Source organism: Dryobates pubescens, chromosome 6, assembly GCF_014839835.1.
Source record: "Dryobates pubescens isolate bDryPub1 chromosome 6, bDryPub1.pri, whole genome shotgun sequence".
Taxonomy (NCBI): Eukaryota; Metazoa; Chordata; class Aves; order Piciformes; family Picidae; genus Dryobates; species Dryobates pubescens.
Genome location: NC_071617.1, coordinates 14387448 through 14404591, shown reverse-complemented (window position 1 = coordinate 14404591; position 17144 = coordinate 14387448). Strand labels below are relative to the sequence as shown.

Here is a 17144-nt window from a genome sequence, read left to right as displayed (position 1 = left end):
GCAGTGTAACACCCTATTAATGCCCCTAGTAACTGCATTTAAGTAGTTAGCCTCATGCATTTGCAGGTAGGTAGTGTGAATGATATTGCTAAATGCAACAAATGCTTTGGTAACACAAATTATTTCAGTTGGATAAATGCTGCCTTTCTAAGAAGGACATATTAATGCATTTTACCTAGTGTTTCTGTTAAGCTTTTCCATGTCTCTTGTAATTGTTGTTCTCTCTATCATGATGGCATTCAAGCCAGAAAACTTCTTTTACAAGTGTTTTTGTTGCTGTATTGAAGTTACTTACAGATTAGATTTACTGGAAACTCTTTAAAGCCAAACAGTGCATAAAGAAGGCAAATTAGCTTCTTATCTCAAGTGCCAGTTAAATTAATGCATGATGAATAATACTTCTAACAAATACTTCATTTAAGCACAGTTTTGCTCTGTAATTCCAAAACTACAACAGCACAATCCCATGTATCAGTGAAAGTCTCAATCTCCAGGTATTTAAATTCATATTATAAACTGAAATAACTCACTTTATGACAGCCTGGAGCTTCTCACAGAGCACAGTGAGGACAGATACAACATCATCACAAAGAGACTCAGCTGAAGCACCTCCAAAAGGGACAAAGATCACAAGCATTACATACAGGCAGCTGGATTACAACCTCAATTCATTGCATGGACTTTCAGAGCTAGTCAGAGCTTCTAAACAATGAGCAGGGCTGTCAAAATTCATAGAGAAGATGCAGTAGGAAAAATCACAAATTGGGAACTGATTTCCATAGAATGAAAAAGCAGTGGCACTAAATTTGGAAAAAGCATTGATTGCTAGCATGCATTTACAGAAGGTTAGCTGAAATCCAATTTGGTTAATAAAATAAGTATATAAATACATAAAAATGACAGGCTCCAGTACTGGTTCCTACACAGCAGCTAACATTTCTGTATCTCTCCCTGCAGTTTGTCTCTGCTACAAAGCTTCTGGTGTCTGATAAGGTTCTGATCTTAAAAGATAATGCTTGTGCACTACAAACATTTTAGCCTCCATCCACACAAGTTCTATTGCAGAAATCCAGTGAGAAGGTCAAAAGCAGGGATTAATTTTACCTATCAGGGAAAGTGTTGGAAGGTAAGCCAGAAGAGGGGTAGAAAAAAACTGTCCTGCAAAATAAAATCTTGGCAAGTGTGAACAGACTTTTGCTAGTGATGCCATTATATAAACCACATCTCTGTCCTGAAATACACCACAATCATTACCATGTTCTCCATGACTCTGTTTCAATTTAGGAACTAAAGTCACCTACTAAAACTTTCTCCAGGGCACTGAAACTCCTTAAGTAACTAAGTCAGCACCTTGAAACAATCAAATGAATCCAAATGAAGACACAACTGAAAAGAAAAATATCAGGAGCTAACAGGGCTGTCCGAGTCATTATCATAGCTAACACAGAGCATCAAGCTATAGAGAAGGTAAACCTGGAAATGTAATTCCTGTGAAATCAGAGAGTACTGGTGCTGATAAAAGGAGTGTGAAGAATAAAAAAGCTGGATTGGAAAGAGTCACTCAAAAAAAACCCCCAAGACATTAAAAATACCTTGATTCTTGAATTTCTGCAAGCCATCATGGTTTTCAATTGTCTGTTGAGGAAAGACAAAAGTGGTGTTAAATGGTGCAAGGGGCAAATAAACATTGTAGAAGCAGTACTTTAAAGGCAGAGCTTTCTTTACAAACCCATGTCCTCTATCTGTTTTGGGGTTTTTGTTTGTTAGTTTTTCAGTTAAAGTTTTTCCAAACACTTTCAAAGGTTCATTAAAATCTGTTTTAACACTCATTTAGATTTAAGGGAGGAGTTGATGTCCCATTAAGCTGAACTAGGATTTGTAAATCCTTATGGGATTTCCTACACCTAAACCAACTCAGTAATAACAAGGTTGCAATAAAAAATAACAGAGGAAAGAGTAGTCTAGATCTCACAAAGTACTTAGAAACCAAAAGCAATTGAGTATTAGTTTATCACATTATCATCATTAATGTTACAGTGCCAACATGGCAGTCAGGAAATGGAAATGACCTCTTACATCATTTGGTTTAGCTGCAGTATAGGATTCCTCCTATCGGTGCATAAAAAGGTCAAGCCAAGTGCTTCTCTCCAGCATCAACAACAAACTGCCAGGAACTATTTTGCTTATTTGGTTCAGTTTTTATTTGTTTGCTTGGTTTGGAGCTTTTGTTTCATTGGTTTTGGCTGGTTTGGTTTTGTTGTCTTCCTTTTGTTTGGCTGGGGTTTTTTGTTTTAAATGTTTTGGCTAGAACCTACTTAGTACAGACAGAAGGTAAGTATAAACTGCTAATTCTGCTCTGCAGTTGCTCATTAGGACAAAAGTAGTCCAGTCTACTAATCCCAAACAGAAGTGATCATCTTAACCCAAAAACAGATGTAAGGAAAATAACCTGTACAACTACTGTCCTTAGCATTTCCTAGAAATTGACTTTCACAAGTAGTACTTTCCTGATAATGCACAAAGCAGCACAAACAAATGTAAGAAGCGAATCTAATTTCACATGTACCCAGAACATCTATGGGTTTGCTGACAGTGTGCTGGGATTTCATTCAAACAGCTCTCATGGATTTTAATAATGCAATAAGCAGAATTAATATTTTTATTTCTAACAACCAAGCACAGAATTTCAGGAGCTTAAATTATGTTCTAGAAAAAAATACCAGAAAAATCTCAACGCTTTTTTCTTACTTGAGAATTTGTTTTCTTTATGTAAATATTAGTCATGCAAAAACTTTTGGCAAAAGGATTTCAATGAACCTTAGGAAAAAAAGCAAACACAATGAAAAGGCCAAGGCAGCCTGACATCAGAACAAAGCCTCTTTTCTTTAATGGAAGGAGAAAAAAAGAAAAACAACAGCCAAGCAGAGCTGCTAATACGAGAGCTGCGTGTCTGATAAGACTGCTCTGAGGCAAGTGCGGAGTCAGAGCCTAAAAACACTTTTAATTGTCAAGTGTCAAATTAAAGTCATAAGGCACAACAAGCTGGTACAATTCACTCCATTCAGGGAAACAAAAAGCTATGCAGCCATGGACATGGAACCATTTGTTGATGCCAGAAGGCTCACCATGTTTTCTTGCTTTTGTCGTAACTGTAAAGTCAAGTCACTCAACATTTGGCTGAGGGTTGCCCGCACAGCGGTGTTAATGCTCCGCTGGTGACAGCTAGAGACATATGTCTCAATGCAAACCTGATAAGGAAACAAGATAGCAGTACATAGATATGAACTGTAACTTACCAGTAACACATCTTAGGAGGATACCAAGGTCTTTCACAGGCAGAGTCAGCCTCCCTTACTACTTCACATTGCTTTCTTAGCACATTAGAAGTTTTCAGCAATATGGAAAACTGAGTAAGTAGCATCTAGAAGCAGCATGCAGTTCATCAGTGTCACGACTGCAGGAATGGTAGGGCAGAATTGGCAAAGTCACCTGTCAAACCCAAGAGATTTTGGCACTTGCTTTGCTCTGTAGGTAATGCACTAAATGCTGCTTCCTTTTTTCATTTCTAGATACTTATTTGTAATTACCACTCTGCAAGTGTGCATCTGCAGAGTAAATACTCTCCAATTCTTGTGGCTTCTGTTGTACAGGTATTTGTCACTTCTTCTATAATTACTACATACTGCAGAATATCTGAAAGCCTTTGAAGGCCTTTCCTAATATCACAGAATCACAGATCTGTCAGGGTTGGAAGGGACCTCAAAGATCAACGAGTTCTAACCCCCCTGCCATGGGCAGGGACACCTCACACTAGGTCAGGTTGCCCAGAGCCCCATCCAGCCTGGCCTTAAAAACTTCCAGAGATGGGGCTTCTACCACCTCCCTGGGCAACCTGTTCCAGTGTCTCACCACCCTCATGGTAAAAGAACTTTTTCCTAATATCCAATCTGAATCAAGCCACTTCTAGTTTTGCTCCATTCCCCCCAGAGCTATCACTACCTGACATCTTAAAAATTCCCTCACCAGAAAATACAGCAGCCCTTTACCACAGCTAACACAAATGATTGCCTTTTAATAACTGGCAATCAAGCCAAAGGCTCCTCACCTCAGAGATCTCTAAGGAGTCAAGGTAGCAATGGAAGAACACTCATGGGTCATCCAATTCCAGCTCCATGCCCAGCTGGTGGCAACTTTTGGACATTCTGCTGTGACCAGACTTGGGCTTAATTTTTGCCCCAGCTGATGCTGTACAAATAGTTGCCAAAACATAATGCGGCTGCCATCCTGGGTACAGCACACAGCCAGATGCAGTTTCTGGCCTTGATCAGATTTTCTGTGGGAGGTGCTGGTCTCTGTAAGAGCTGCTGTAACTGTAGTAACCACTGCATAGTAACTACTAAGTGAGTAAATCTTGCTGGAGTTGAGTGGGTTTGTACAATACAATCTTCTCAGACTGTGATATGAAGGAACACTTTTGGTCCTTTGGCCTAGATTGAACTAACAATGACTGTAAGAACCCCACAAAAGTCAATGGCTGTTCACATACTGCTCAGTCTTTGTGGTTTTGTTCTGCCATCATTTGGATATATAGGTAGTGAGAAGAACAATGAATACAGATTACACTAGCTGTGAAAAAATAAATAATATATACATATGTGGTATAAATTACATGCATGAGGAGTATACATAAATGCTTCTGGTGCACATTTTTGAATGAGAAGGACACTCTATGAGGTGAAGCCATTTTTATCATTCTCTAACAAGGCTTTTTTTAAGAGGGAAAATTTGATCTGATTACATGGACTAATCAGTATTGACAAAGGCACACGGACAAGACTCTTGATTGATTCTAACTCCTACTGAAATTAAACCAAGCTACTCCACTGACCAAGTAAGAAAGGCTGTGGGCTTGGGGCTATAAAATGTAAAATGAATGTTTTGTTGCTGGCACATTTCTGTACTTGTTAGAGTGGAGTGGAAAACAATATAGGTATATTCCTAAAAAAAGTCTCCTTGCTTTGGGTGCCCTCAGATGTCAGAACGTCAATAAACCCACAAGCACAAGAAAACATGATCATGTTGGATACCAGCTGTGCCTTAAATGAGTACACATGGCAGCTACTTAATGGGTCTTGCCTCATTTTTCCTTATTTCCCAACTACACTGACAGACAGCATTCCAGAGTGTTCCAAGTGTATCTGTATCATTCATTATCTCATGCTAGAAACACTACAAGTCATAAACTGAGATTGATTATCTCCTTTGGCCGTGCATTAGAAGTGGTTACAGCTGTACGTATTTGCAGGATATAAGGGACCAAACTGACAGCATACCTCATACTTCTTACTCTTTTTCAAGATCCCAAGATCCTCTCAAATAAATAAGGGATTTTATTTAGCTTGAGAACAATCAGTCAGTGATGAAGATGGTCTTGTAAATTAAAAGGCCTGGACCAATTCTGCCCGTCATTCAGCAGTCACCTGAAGTCTAGTGGGAAAAAACTCCTAAAGTCTTTTAACTATGCAAAGCCCTTCACAGAGGCCAAATTCCAGTGCTGATGAAATTGTTCTCCTGAGCTGTAAGTCTTTTTCTAAAGTAGCTGAATTAATTGATTAAACACCACTCTTAGAGGGAGGCTGACATTCTGGAAAGAGCATGGTTGTTATCTCTCCTTCTTCTTTTCCCTCCCCATGCCAGATAATGAGCAGCAATACTTTCCACTTAAGCTCCAACCTTACAGAATGCCTATGTTTAAAATGGCTGGGCAAGGTACCTTTTGAAAAGCCACTGATGAAGAAGTACCAGTAAAAATGTGAGAGCTCAGGGCCCCAAGGAGGTGTGCAATGGACATTTTGATTGTTTCATGCATTCGGGGACTTCCAGCTCTATGGCATGCAAAACACAACTAAGAGCAAAACACAGAAGGGTTAGCCAATGAAACAATAGAGTCAAACAAAACAAACCTCCAAAAGACATGGGAGTAACAAATGCACACATAGAAACAAGCAATAGCATGAATTAAATTTTCTTGCAGGGGTCTGGGCAAGCAAGGGAAGGTGCACACTGAAAGATTTAGTCTGTTTTCAATACTGTTAATACTTAAGCCACAAAACATAGCACTTCTCACATTGGATGCTTCCTTATTTTGAAGCTGATAGTACTCAGAAAGATTTAGGGTGCCCTTATTTTGTGCACATGAACTGAAAATGATCAGACAGTGCAAAATGGCCAGACTGTAGCCTTGTTTGTCGGAGAATGTCCTCGGAGAGTTCTCCTAATAACACAGCACTTCTAATTTTGCAATGGCTCCACTTTGCTACAGAGGGCAGGCTAGGAAAACTAAGGGACTGACTTGGAGAGAAATGTCAAATATCAGGGGCTCTGGAACAGAAAGCTGCTCTCTGCCACCTGTCCTTTAGAACAAATCAGAACAATGCTGGGGATAGGCAAATGCTTAATTCAGAAATAGATTTTCTGTTTCCTACTGCTTATACATTTGGATACAAAGGCATATTAATTGCAGCTGTTAAGCCTTTGCCTGATCTACAACCTGGCCAGGAGAAACCTGAGAAAGCATGTATGTGCTTGGTGGGACTTGCTAACTAAAAAGACTTAGGCATTCACCAAGGCAACATTTTCTCAAGGACTGTGGGGACAATAGGTGTACCTCCAAACACTCCAAATAGTAACATGCATGCTCTGTATTACAGCTTATTCCCATCCCTAAAGGAAACAAAAGTTTTATTTGGTTTGCTGGCACATCTCATCAGCCTGCATCAGAGCTTGTGCTCACTCTAACAGAAAAAGGGCAAACTATCACTTGTGCTAACCTGTACCACTACACTAGCAAAGGTTTTGGGAGCCAAGCTACCCTTTTGTGCCAGGGGGAAAAGAAAGAAAAAGTGAAGTACAACTACCAAGAACAGCAGAATTTCATGCTAATCTCTGAAGGGAAACTGCCATTTTCCAGGATGCTTTAAATAAGTAACAGCCCTATTGTTACCCAAATTCACAGAGAGACCAGGAAATACACTTTCTGATACAGCTTACAGCAGATAGAGCATGGCCAACTGACCACCTCCCCCAGGCTTAGGCAGTGCTCTTAAAGACTGAAATGCGAAGGGTTTAGAGCCGTTACATATTTTTACCAGCGAGTATTCTGTCTAAGCTAGAACTCCTTGTCTACACCAAGTGATGCACTAAGCTGAATTCATCAGCTTTTGCCCTGCATGTTAGGAAGTTTGCTGACAAAATCTGCAGCAGGGGAAACTCTCTGTATTTTCTTCAGCTTGGGACACTGATGTAAAAAGGTTTTAGTGCAACTTTAAAAGTTATGGTTTGCTCTAAAAAAACCACTCAGTTCATCCTTGCTGCTGCATCTAGAGGGAGCTCACAGAGACCTCCAAAAATAGCCATACCTTATTTTCAGGCAGAGGAGAAACCTGTCTAAGCTGTGCAGGACATCTGGAATGATTACTACTATTTTATTTTGTTTTCATCCTGCATATGCTATATACAAAACAGTTTTGTGTTGTATCCCTGCCTTTAAAGGCCTATATGTTAGAAACTGGCAGCTGTTTTCTTTGGTTCTGTGTTATCTCTACAACTCCATTCTTGGCTTCCAATAGGACAATGCAAGGTCAGCTTTATTCCTAAACTTAGAAAAATGTTGCAGCTATTTTTACATGGAATTTTTCTTTCTTATGAAAAGCCCCACCCCAAATACTAAAGCCTAAGAAGGCACTCATCTTTGAATGTCCACATGCATTTGGAGTGTAGGACATGTATATAACCTTTTACAGTGCTCTCCCCATACCTTGTTAGCAATATAAATGCTTTGCATACAACAGCATATGCTGTGCAGAATGATTAAGTGCTCCTCTGCACCCTCTCTAACCTACACAAACAGCCACAGAGTGCACTAAAAATATCACCCACCCACAAAGGCTTACTTACTAGACCTCCAGGTATGTCTTTCTACAGTCAAAGCTCCTTTACAATTTAATTCAGACTAAAATCAAATGGAATAAAGACAGAAGAGTAACTAACAGCACCAGGACAATGCCAAGTATCTAGAGGTGCAATAAATCTTTTACCTGAATGTATTAGGGAAAAGGTCAACACACAAGGTTAACGTGGCACAATGTAGCACTCTTGCTAACATGGCACATTACAGCCTACACACCTCTTGAGGAAACTTCATTAGTTTCAGACTTGCACCAGGTAAGGAATCAGTACAGGGCTGTTTTATAAAGAACTCAGGGAAATTTATCCATTGTAAAAGGCAAAATAAAGTAAGTATGAGGAGCACTAAGTGTGCAACACTGTATTATACAATTACCAGTCTCCAAAAGTGCCTTCCCATGCAAGACCATCAACCCAGCCCAACTTACATCTATTTCTTCACACTAGACATAAATAAATACTAGTCCTTAAGATGGTAATTGTGATTTGGACTAGTAGAGTTGCAGGGTAGGTAGGGAAGACACACTCTAGGTAGTGGGAGAATGTAAAGGGATGCAAGCAATAGTATGACAGCAGCACTTACCTCAGCAATCTTCAACACTGAACTCCCATTCAGCTCAAATGTGGAGGTATATGTTATACAGAGCAAGACCTTGAATCAAAAGAGAAAGAAGAAGACAAAAATACAAGTTTAATGCACTGTTGTCTCCCTTCACCACCCATGTGCTTTTAGCTACTATTCCTTCCATCTTCAGTGCACACATCAGAAGCTTTTTAGCACCAGGTTTTATTGGGATAAAGGAGATGGCACAATCAAATTGCTTCCTCCTGAGAAGCTGCAACTGTTGCTACCAGAAGTACAACCCAACGGATTCTTTATTGCTGTCTCCTACATCTGACCATGGAAGGAAAGACAACCCTGTGATCAACTGTGGCCTGTAACTCAACAGCCAGAATCCATTCATATTTTAACCACAAGCTTTGCATGATTTAGAATCAGTCCTTCCATTCATTTCTATCAGTATAACAAAGAAGGAAGGAAAAATGCATACAAATTATTACTGAGGTAACACATACATATGGTGTGAAATGAGATATTAATGACATGGGGACTCCCCAGCCCAGGGTATTTCCAGTAACAGCATTATAGTCATTTGATACTGAGCAGCTAATAAACAGTTCATAATCCCTATTTCATGACAGTTCACGTCTTGAACTTAGCAGGAGAAATAAGGACCAAAATACCCATCTAATGCTTTATTTTGAAAGGAAAGGGAATGGCAATGTAATCTACTAGGGGGTAGTGGTGGTGCATGGGACAACATGATGATAGGTGCTATGGTGTGGTTTCTTTAATGTCTGGAGGTGTCCTCCCCATCGATCTCCACTTTCCTTTCCAATCCCTCCCACTCCACAGAAGACTGAGAGAGCCTGAGCTACTATCCTCTAGTTAAAAGTAGAGCATTCCTCCACTGGCAGAATTTATGCTTTGCTTGATCTCAAACAGTATGAGTTTCTTGGGTTAAGTGTACTGGCAAATATCAATCACATTAACATTAATGTATTGATCCCTACAACTTCTCAGCCCCTAGGAACTACTGTTCTCTGCCTCATGAGCAAATCTGGGGCATCAGGTAAGTTAGCACTACTGGCTGTTAGCCATTTATCTTATTACGTGCTTTTCAGTGGTATTAGGTTTGGCTTTTTTATGGGGAGGTTCTGTGACAGCTACCAATGCTCAGCACCTTGGTGTAATTTCCTTAGCAAAACAAACAACTTTGCCAGAGTGCCTGATCAGAGCTTGCAAGTTAAACAGGTAAAGGAGGGAAAGGGATACATGTTTGGAAAGATTATTGCCCTTTGGTTCCTGTAAAGCATCGTTTTTCTCATCTTTTATTGCATTGCACAGTTTAGAATAGAATTAGAATAGAATAGAATAGAATAGAATAGAATAGAATAGAATAGAATAGAATAGAATAGAATAGGAATAGGAATAAACCAGGTTGGAAAAGACCTTTTTGATCATCGAGTCCAACCTATCATCCAACACTCTCTAATCAACTAAACCATGGCACCAAGCGCCCCAACCAGTCTCCTCCTAAACACCTCCAGTGATGGTGACTCCACCACCTCCCTGGGCAGCCCATTCCAATGGCAAATCACTCTTTCTATGAAGTATTTCTTCCTAATATCCAGCCTAAACCTCCCGTGGTGCAGCTTGAGACTGTGTGGAAAAAAGTCCATTACTGTAAAGCAGGCATTTAATAAGTGCAGGGGAATTTGAAATGTCTCTACATGAGCAGCTTACCCACAGAGGAGTGTGCCATTTTTCTGGAGGACATAAATAACCTTCTTTGCGTTTTGAAAGTCAAACTACAATGTTTCTGTGCTCTGAAATGCACTGCATCTTTACAAATGTTTTTCTCAGGAGACAAATTGCATTTCACTACAATCTGATTCCAAGGTTGGTTTGGGTTTGGTTATTTTGTGGTTGGGGTTTTTGTTTGTTTGTTTGGGATTTCTGTTGTGTTGGGGGTTTTTTTGTTTGGGTTTTTTTTGCTTCTTTGTGTTGTAGATAAAATACCAGTCAGGAGCTCAATCCTGTTCTTGTAGAAGACAGTTTTAGCATAGAAGGCAAAAAAAGCATTATGCAATGGCAGTTGTACATTTGTTTATATATGTTACCTTGCTTTGACTCTTACTCAGTCCTTCATAAATAGAATCTGAGTAACATGGATAAATACTGGAGGTGATGAGAACAGAAAAGGAGACACCACTCTTCTGAAGTACAATGCTCCTGGACTAAAATATCAATTTCTGATATTTAGTATTTACCTTTCAAGCAAAACAAAGTTTCTGAGCCAAGTTTATTCTTCATCTTTTCCTTTTCTGTGCCATGGGTTATATGGATTTTCTCCTCTTAAAAGCGTTACACAGGCTACCTCAGTATTAAAGCAGAGATACAAGTTACAGAATTTGAGCTTGCCAGAGAAGGAAATCTCATTGAAACTACAAATGACTAAGAATGCTGTACTTTGTATCTCTTGATATGAACTCTGCAAATTTCTCTGAAGTCCACTGCATTTACTGGCATATAGAGAAGTGCCAGTGATGGGGAATAGTGACATCTTTTGTCCTGTGCAAATGCTGCAGAATGATGAAAGCCCTCAATGATCTCACTTGGTTAACAAGGACATAAATTACAAGGGCTGTTATTTCCATCTGCTGCTCAGTCCATAACTGCATGACTTTGAACTTCAAAATCAACCAGTTCTGTTGGGCACTAAGAGAATTCTAAACCCCTGGCCACCCTGACAGCCAGCTGTTGGGCCTCACTTACTCAGCTGTTAGCTACCCTAAAATTTTATTGACAGCTTGCTAAATAATATATTCAGTATTTAGGGAAAATCTGTGATTTGTAATCTCCATACACTGCTGTGTAAAACACAAATGCAGCACACAGTTCATAAGCCCAGAGACAGGCAACTGTCATCTCCCACTGACAAATCTCTTCTGATCTTGCTAAGAGCCAAAATGGACAGCCAGGCCCATTGCTAATCTTATTCAGAGGTCTGCATGTCCTGATTTTCCCTGCTTATGAAACCTCATTTGCTTCATGTAATTTTCTGCTCTCTTGCACCATCCTGACTTTGTATAGTTTGTTAATACCTAATGTTTTCCACAGGTCAGAATCTGGAAGCTATATACTACAGTACGAGGAAGCACACACCAGTTTAGGCATTCTTATATGCCTGTCTTCAAAATCTGTTCTCCACCTCCTTCCTCTTTTTTCTTTTTTTTAAATTTCCTACCTTTATAGAGCTGAACTGTGAAAAGTTTGCACACACATGCCCAACCCCTTCTGTCACAAGTGCCAGCAAGCTGCTTGGAACAGCTGAACGACAGAAAAGTTAGGTATTGAGTACAGTAAGGAAGCGATTATCAAAACCTAGTTATGAAGAACATCAGCAAGCTTTGGCTGCTACTCTGTATAAAATGAGATCTAGGAACCTACTAGCTGTACAAAAAGCAGATGACCTGGTGTGATCAAATTACAGAAGCATAACAAGTTATCAACGAAAACATTCTTGGCTTACTCCACTTGCTACCTTCTTCACTCGTAAACCATCAGAAATCTGAAAGATGGTCTCTAGTGTGAGGTTTCCCTGCCCATGGCAGGGGGTTGGAACTGGATGATCCTTGAGGTGCCCTCCAACCCTGACAATTCTATGATTTTAAACTAAACCAATTTTGCAGTTTAGGCTGGATGTTAGGAAGAAATTCTTCTCAGAGACTGGCCATTGCAATGGGCTGTCCAGGGAGGTGGTGGAGTCCCTGGAAGTGTTTAAAATAAGACTTGATGAGGCACTTAGTGCCATGGTTTGGTTGATTAGATGGTGTTCGGTGATAGGTTGGACTTGATGATCTTGAAGGTCTTTTCCAACCTGGTTAATTCTGTGTATCTGATCAAGGCACAAGACTGCTCTCAACTAGGATTTCCATCAGTGCCAACACAGGGATCATTTACAGTCTTGGCAATAGTCCAGACACTCAACTTCCCATTTAGGTGGAATAAGCAGAAAGACAGCAGGCATCTCTTTAAGATTACTGGATGAAAAATGGGATTTCAACCAACCGACCCACCCAAAACTTAATCATTCAGATCAACTAAAAGCACTGCATCTTCAGAAAGTACATCCCACAGGCTGCTTAACTACTTGTGATGCTAACTCAAGCAGGCTGTATTTAAAAAAATTAAAGAGAAGAAAGATAGCTTTCTTGGGCAATGATATTAGTGTGTGACTGTGATGAGATCTTAACTAGTCCGGACTCTAAAGCACACTAGTTTTTTTGTTTTGTTTTAAAGAAGACATTTTCATGACTGTAAAGATAGTTTCAAAGTTGCACAACCTCCAGCACATTTTAATTGGCTTGCATTACCTTGCAGATGCCCAAATGAGATCACATTTCCATAGATGGCTTATCCATAATAAAAGCATTCATTTTAATTACTGTTCAAGCTTTGACTGTCATGGACTAAGAAATAAAGTTCCTAATCCTTGGAGTCCCAGGGTATGAATTATAGTATAAAAGCACACATATGGGTAGTCTTCACAGTAAGTAGAAATAAGAAAATGAAAAAAAAGAGTGGCTTCTGATGTTATAATGAAGGTCAGTTAGAATAGAATACAATAAACCAGGATGGAAGAGACCTTCGACGTCATCGTGTCCAACCTATTATCCAACACCATCTAATCAACTAAACCATGCAACCAAGCACCCCATCAAGTCTCCTCCTAAACACCTCCAGTGATGGTGACTCCACCACCTCCCTGGGCAGCCCATTACAACAGGCAATCACTCTCTCTGTGAAGAATGTCTTCCTAACATCCAGCCTAAACCTTCCCTAGAGCAGCTTGAGACTGTGTCCTCTTGTTCTGGTGCTGGTTGCCTGGGAGAAGAGACCAGCCCCTGCCTGTCTACAACCTCCCTTCAGGTAGACAGCAATAAGGTCACGCCTGAGCCTCCTCTTCTCCAGGCTAAGCAACCCCAGCTTCCTCAGCCTCTCCTCACAGGGCTTGTGTTCCAAACCCCTCACCAACTTTGTTGCCCTTCTCTGGACACGTTCCAGCAAGTTGACATCTTTCCTAAACTGAGGGGCCCACAACTGGACACAGGACTCAAGTTGTGGCCTAACCAGTGCATTTGACACAAAATGTACAGTATTTGAGCTGCAGTACAATAAAACTGACATTACAATGACTATCCCATATTTTACGAGAGGTGTCTTGAAGTATGAAAAAGAAGAATCATTTTTAGATTGTAAAACTGCTAAGCATTGCCAGCCAAGGTCCCCAAGGGCTTAACACACATTTGTAGAATAATGCAATTCTCATCTTGAAGAGCTTATGGTGGAGTCACATCAAATAAATAAAGTGTGTAAAAAAGTGTGAAGTATTCCTGAGATGGACAAAGAAGAAAACTCTAATGTTACTGTAATTTGTCACCACCTAAGGATGCTTCACTGTATTGAAGTGCAACGTCCAGCATCCATATGCTACTTCTACTCCAACATTTGAAATCCCACCAGAAAAATCCTCTGAACATTTCTCCTAGTTGCATGTAGACACTTTAGTCCTCAGGGTACTGAATTTTCCAGCCACCTCTAATCCTTTTGTGGGATTCATAAAGGAAGCCTTTCCTGACTCGCTGTACTTACAGGCTTGTAATCTTGGATAGGATATAGGCTTGGGTGACCCTCAAATCCTGTTCCCAGGAGGAAAAACCCAGCTAGAATACAAGGCAGGACAACCCTTTGTTTAGTTCAGTAATTTTACATTTAAAGCCATCATCCAGTATTTTGGCAAAATAGTTTGGACAAGAGATGCCCTCCTGTTTGGCAGAATAACTAGTAACCTGCTCAAGTTGCATTATTTGGCCTTGAAGGCAAACAAGGGCAAGAGAAAGGAGTGCATTAAATGAACTCATGTACATTGTGTCATCATGTATCACTCTATAAAGCAGCAGATTTTAATTATGAAGGGAAGGGAGACAGTGCCTCCCATGAATCAATAAACCCATAAAATGCTTTGCTAGCACAGCAGCAACAGGTGCTCAGCATTATGAATGCACCACAGCTTCGAACAAAAGGACCCTATCTGGTATAGAGGAGCCTCACGTGCTACCTATCAGTGGGGAGCTGCTGAATGCTCCCAAATGACAATGCCCCTTGGCTCACTAGACTAGAAGAGAACTCCTGTTCAACACTACGGTGGTATGAAATCAAATGAAACTTCTGTTTATGTACTACAGTTGTAGAAAGGGAAGAAATTATTTAAACCACTTGTTTAACAGATACTTAACAGATTTTGCTAGTGGCTCTGAAAGTGGCTTTTATCATTAGAATTGTAACACAGGAAGGAAAGATTGAATCAAAAAACCTCCACCAAACTAAAAGGCTGTATCTAGTACTGCTAGCATGGCATTTCCCCCTCTACTGGGTTTGGCTAAGCTGGAGTTAATTCTTCCCAGAGCATCTTTCTAGTGCTGCATTTTGCAGTGATGTAGCTGGGTGTTGGTAACACAGCACTGTTTTGGCTACTGCTGAGCCTGGCACCAAGGCTGTGCTTTTTCAGTTTTCCCCCCCACAAGAATAAGCTGAGGGATGGGAAAGGTCTTGGGAGGGGACACAGCTGGGCCAGCTGACCCAAATTGACCCAGGGGTTAGTCCATACCATATGACATCTGCCCAAACATAAAAGCTAAGGGAAGGAAGGAAGTGTGGGGACATTTGTTGCTGTTGTCTGTCCTCTGGAGCAACCACTACATGTATTAGAGCTCTGACTCCAGGGAGTGACCCAACATTGTCTGCTGATGGAAGTAAATAACATCTTTGTTTGCCTTTGCTGCTTCACGCAGCCTTTGCTTTACTTTTCTTCCTATTAAATTTCTTCTACCTTGACTCACAGACCGTTTGTTATATTTTCACCTTCCCCTGTCCATCTGAGAAGGGGAGTGATACAGCAGCTTTAGTGGGCATCTGGCCTCTAGCCAGGGCCAAACCACCACACCCCCTACAGAGGTTACAGCCTATTAAGGTATACTGCTTTACTTCATGAATTAGAAGACATATGTCTTATTAAAACTGAAAAAGGACAAGAACCAAAGTGAACAATGACAACATTAAGTTTAGAGAGTTCTCAAATGAAAATTAAGTTCTATGCATCCACTACCAAAATCATCAGAGAGGCTGTCAACACATGGGGGTAAGAAAACCCAGAGCTGTCAAGAAAAGAAGAACCAGCATATCCCCTGGACGAATAATGCTGACATTTCTTCCTGACAATGGGGGATTTTTTTGGACAGAGAGGGAATACAACTCCCTTACCCTCAGATAGATGCAAGGCTCCACCAGAAGCACATCAGGGGAACTTTTTGTGTGGCAACGTACTTTACAACTAATTTTAAATTACTATTTCAAGTCACTAGATTAATTGGCAAGAAGATAGCCTGAAGACAACCTAAGAAGTGGCATCCCACAGTCTTTTTGGCTTCTCCTGATCTGCATCCAGGAAAGGGAGACTAAGAAGCCAGAGAAGATGGGTTTGTGGTTTCAATACCAACCACTATACCACATGAAGCTTCCTTATGTTTTTCTTCTCTCACATGAGATACACACACAAGGAGCTCTAGGAAAGAGCTGGCAGTGTCAGAACAGCTTAGAAGGGCACATGTTCTCTCCTCAGCTTCCACTGAAGAATAAATGGTGTTAACGGCTATGGTTGCAGCAGCCTTTATCCTTGGAAGCTCATAAGCAAAGAAGGTCTAAGCTGGGTTTATGTCATCTGTGGCATATCTGGAGAGATGTGCATAATTGCATGTAGAAGTTATGGCAACTGATTCTTCCATGCCACTGTTATATGCCAGACTTGGCTGGCAGAATTTGGTACTATCAGGCCCTTACCATTCTTGGGGTTTTGTGCCCATTAACAAGGAAGTTTGTGTATTTAACTCAAGACTGAGATTTTTGCTACCAGCAAGGCAGCTAAGAACCAGGGGAGCTCTTTAATCACAACCTTAATTATGAGTAGTAGGCATGTGTCATACTTCTAATTAACTTGGGAAAGGATGATCCTACCTTGAAATATGCAAGGTAGGTCATTCAATCCACTGGAATTAACCTGGTTACTTATAACTAACCACAAAAATAAAAAGACTTTAAAAAGTAACTAGAAAAAAAGAAAAAAAAGAGAGAGAGAGAAAAGTAAGCCCAAGAGAGTCTGGATTGTAGCTGGCCTACATTACTACAATTTAACTAATGAAAAGGCTAAGAGGAGGAAGAACTAAGAACCTGAGGTAGCATCTCTGTCTGCAGACATGGTGCAAGTCTTAACAGACTCCCCTCTTTAACAGTGCACACTGCTAACACATCTGTGAATTATGGATCAGAGAAAAATCAGCTATTGCTGGTGACAGCTCCTATGAGGCACCACAGTTAAAAGAACTGATGAACATATTCAGGTGAAACTTTATTCTACACATTTTCAGCATTTTTTTTTTCTTCTTACATTACACTTTAAACCAGTTCCAAATTAAAGCATGCAAATAACACTGAATAATGGCTTTTCTTTTTCACTTTATCTGAAACATTGTCCTTCTCTGCTCAGAAAGAGACCAGA

At 40.3% G+C, this 17144-nt stretch overlaps 1 protein-coding gene across 2 annotated transcripts in view; it reads right to left on the bottom strand.

Annotated features, from left to right (window-relative positions):
* The window catches only part of ARFGEF3 (ARFGEF family member 3), a 98654-nt gene that overhangs the window by 49032 nt on the left and 32478 nt on the right, over positions 1 to 17144 (bottom strand). Inside the window, exons 5-8 of one of the 2 annotated variants that reach the window (XM_009901044.2) lie at positions 8549 to 8617; positions 3126 to 3248; positions 1593 to 1635; positions 531 to 609 (exon numbers count right to left, since the gene is read on the bottom strand). In XM_009901044.2, coding sequence (XP_009899346.2) covers positions 531 to 609; positions 1593 to 1635; positions 3126 to 3248; positions 8549 to 8617 — 314 coding nt within the window. The remainder of the gene's footprint in view (positions 1 to 530; positions 610 to 1592; positions 1636 to 3125; positions 3249 to 8548; positions 8618 to 17144) is intronic. The other variant, XM_054162640.1, reaches the window with a different exon arrangement.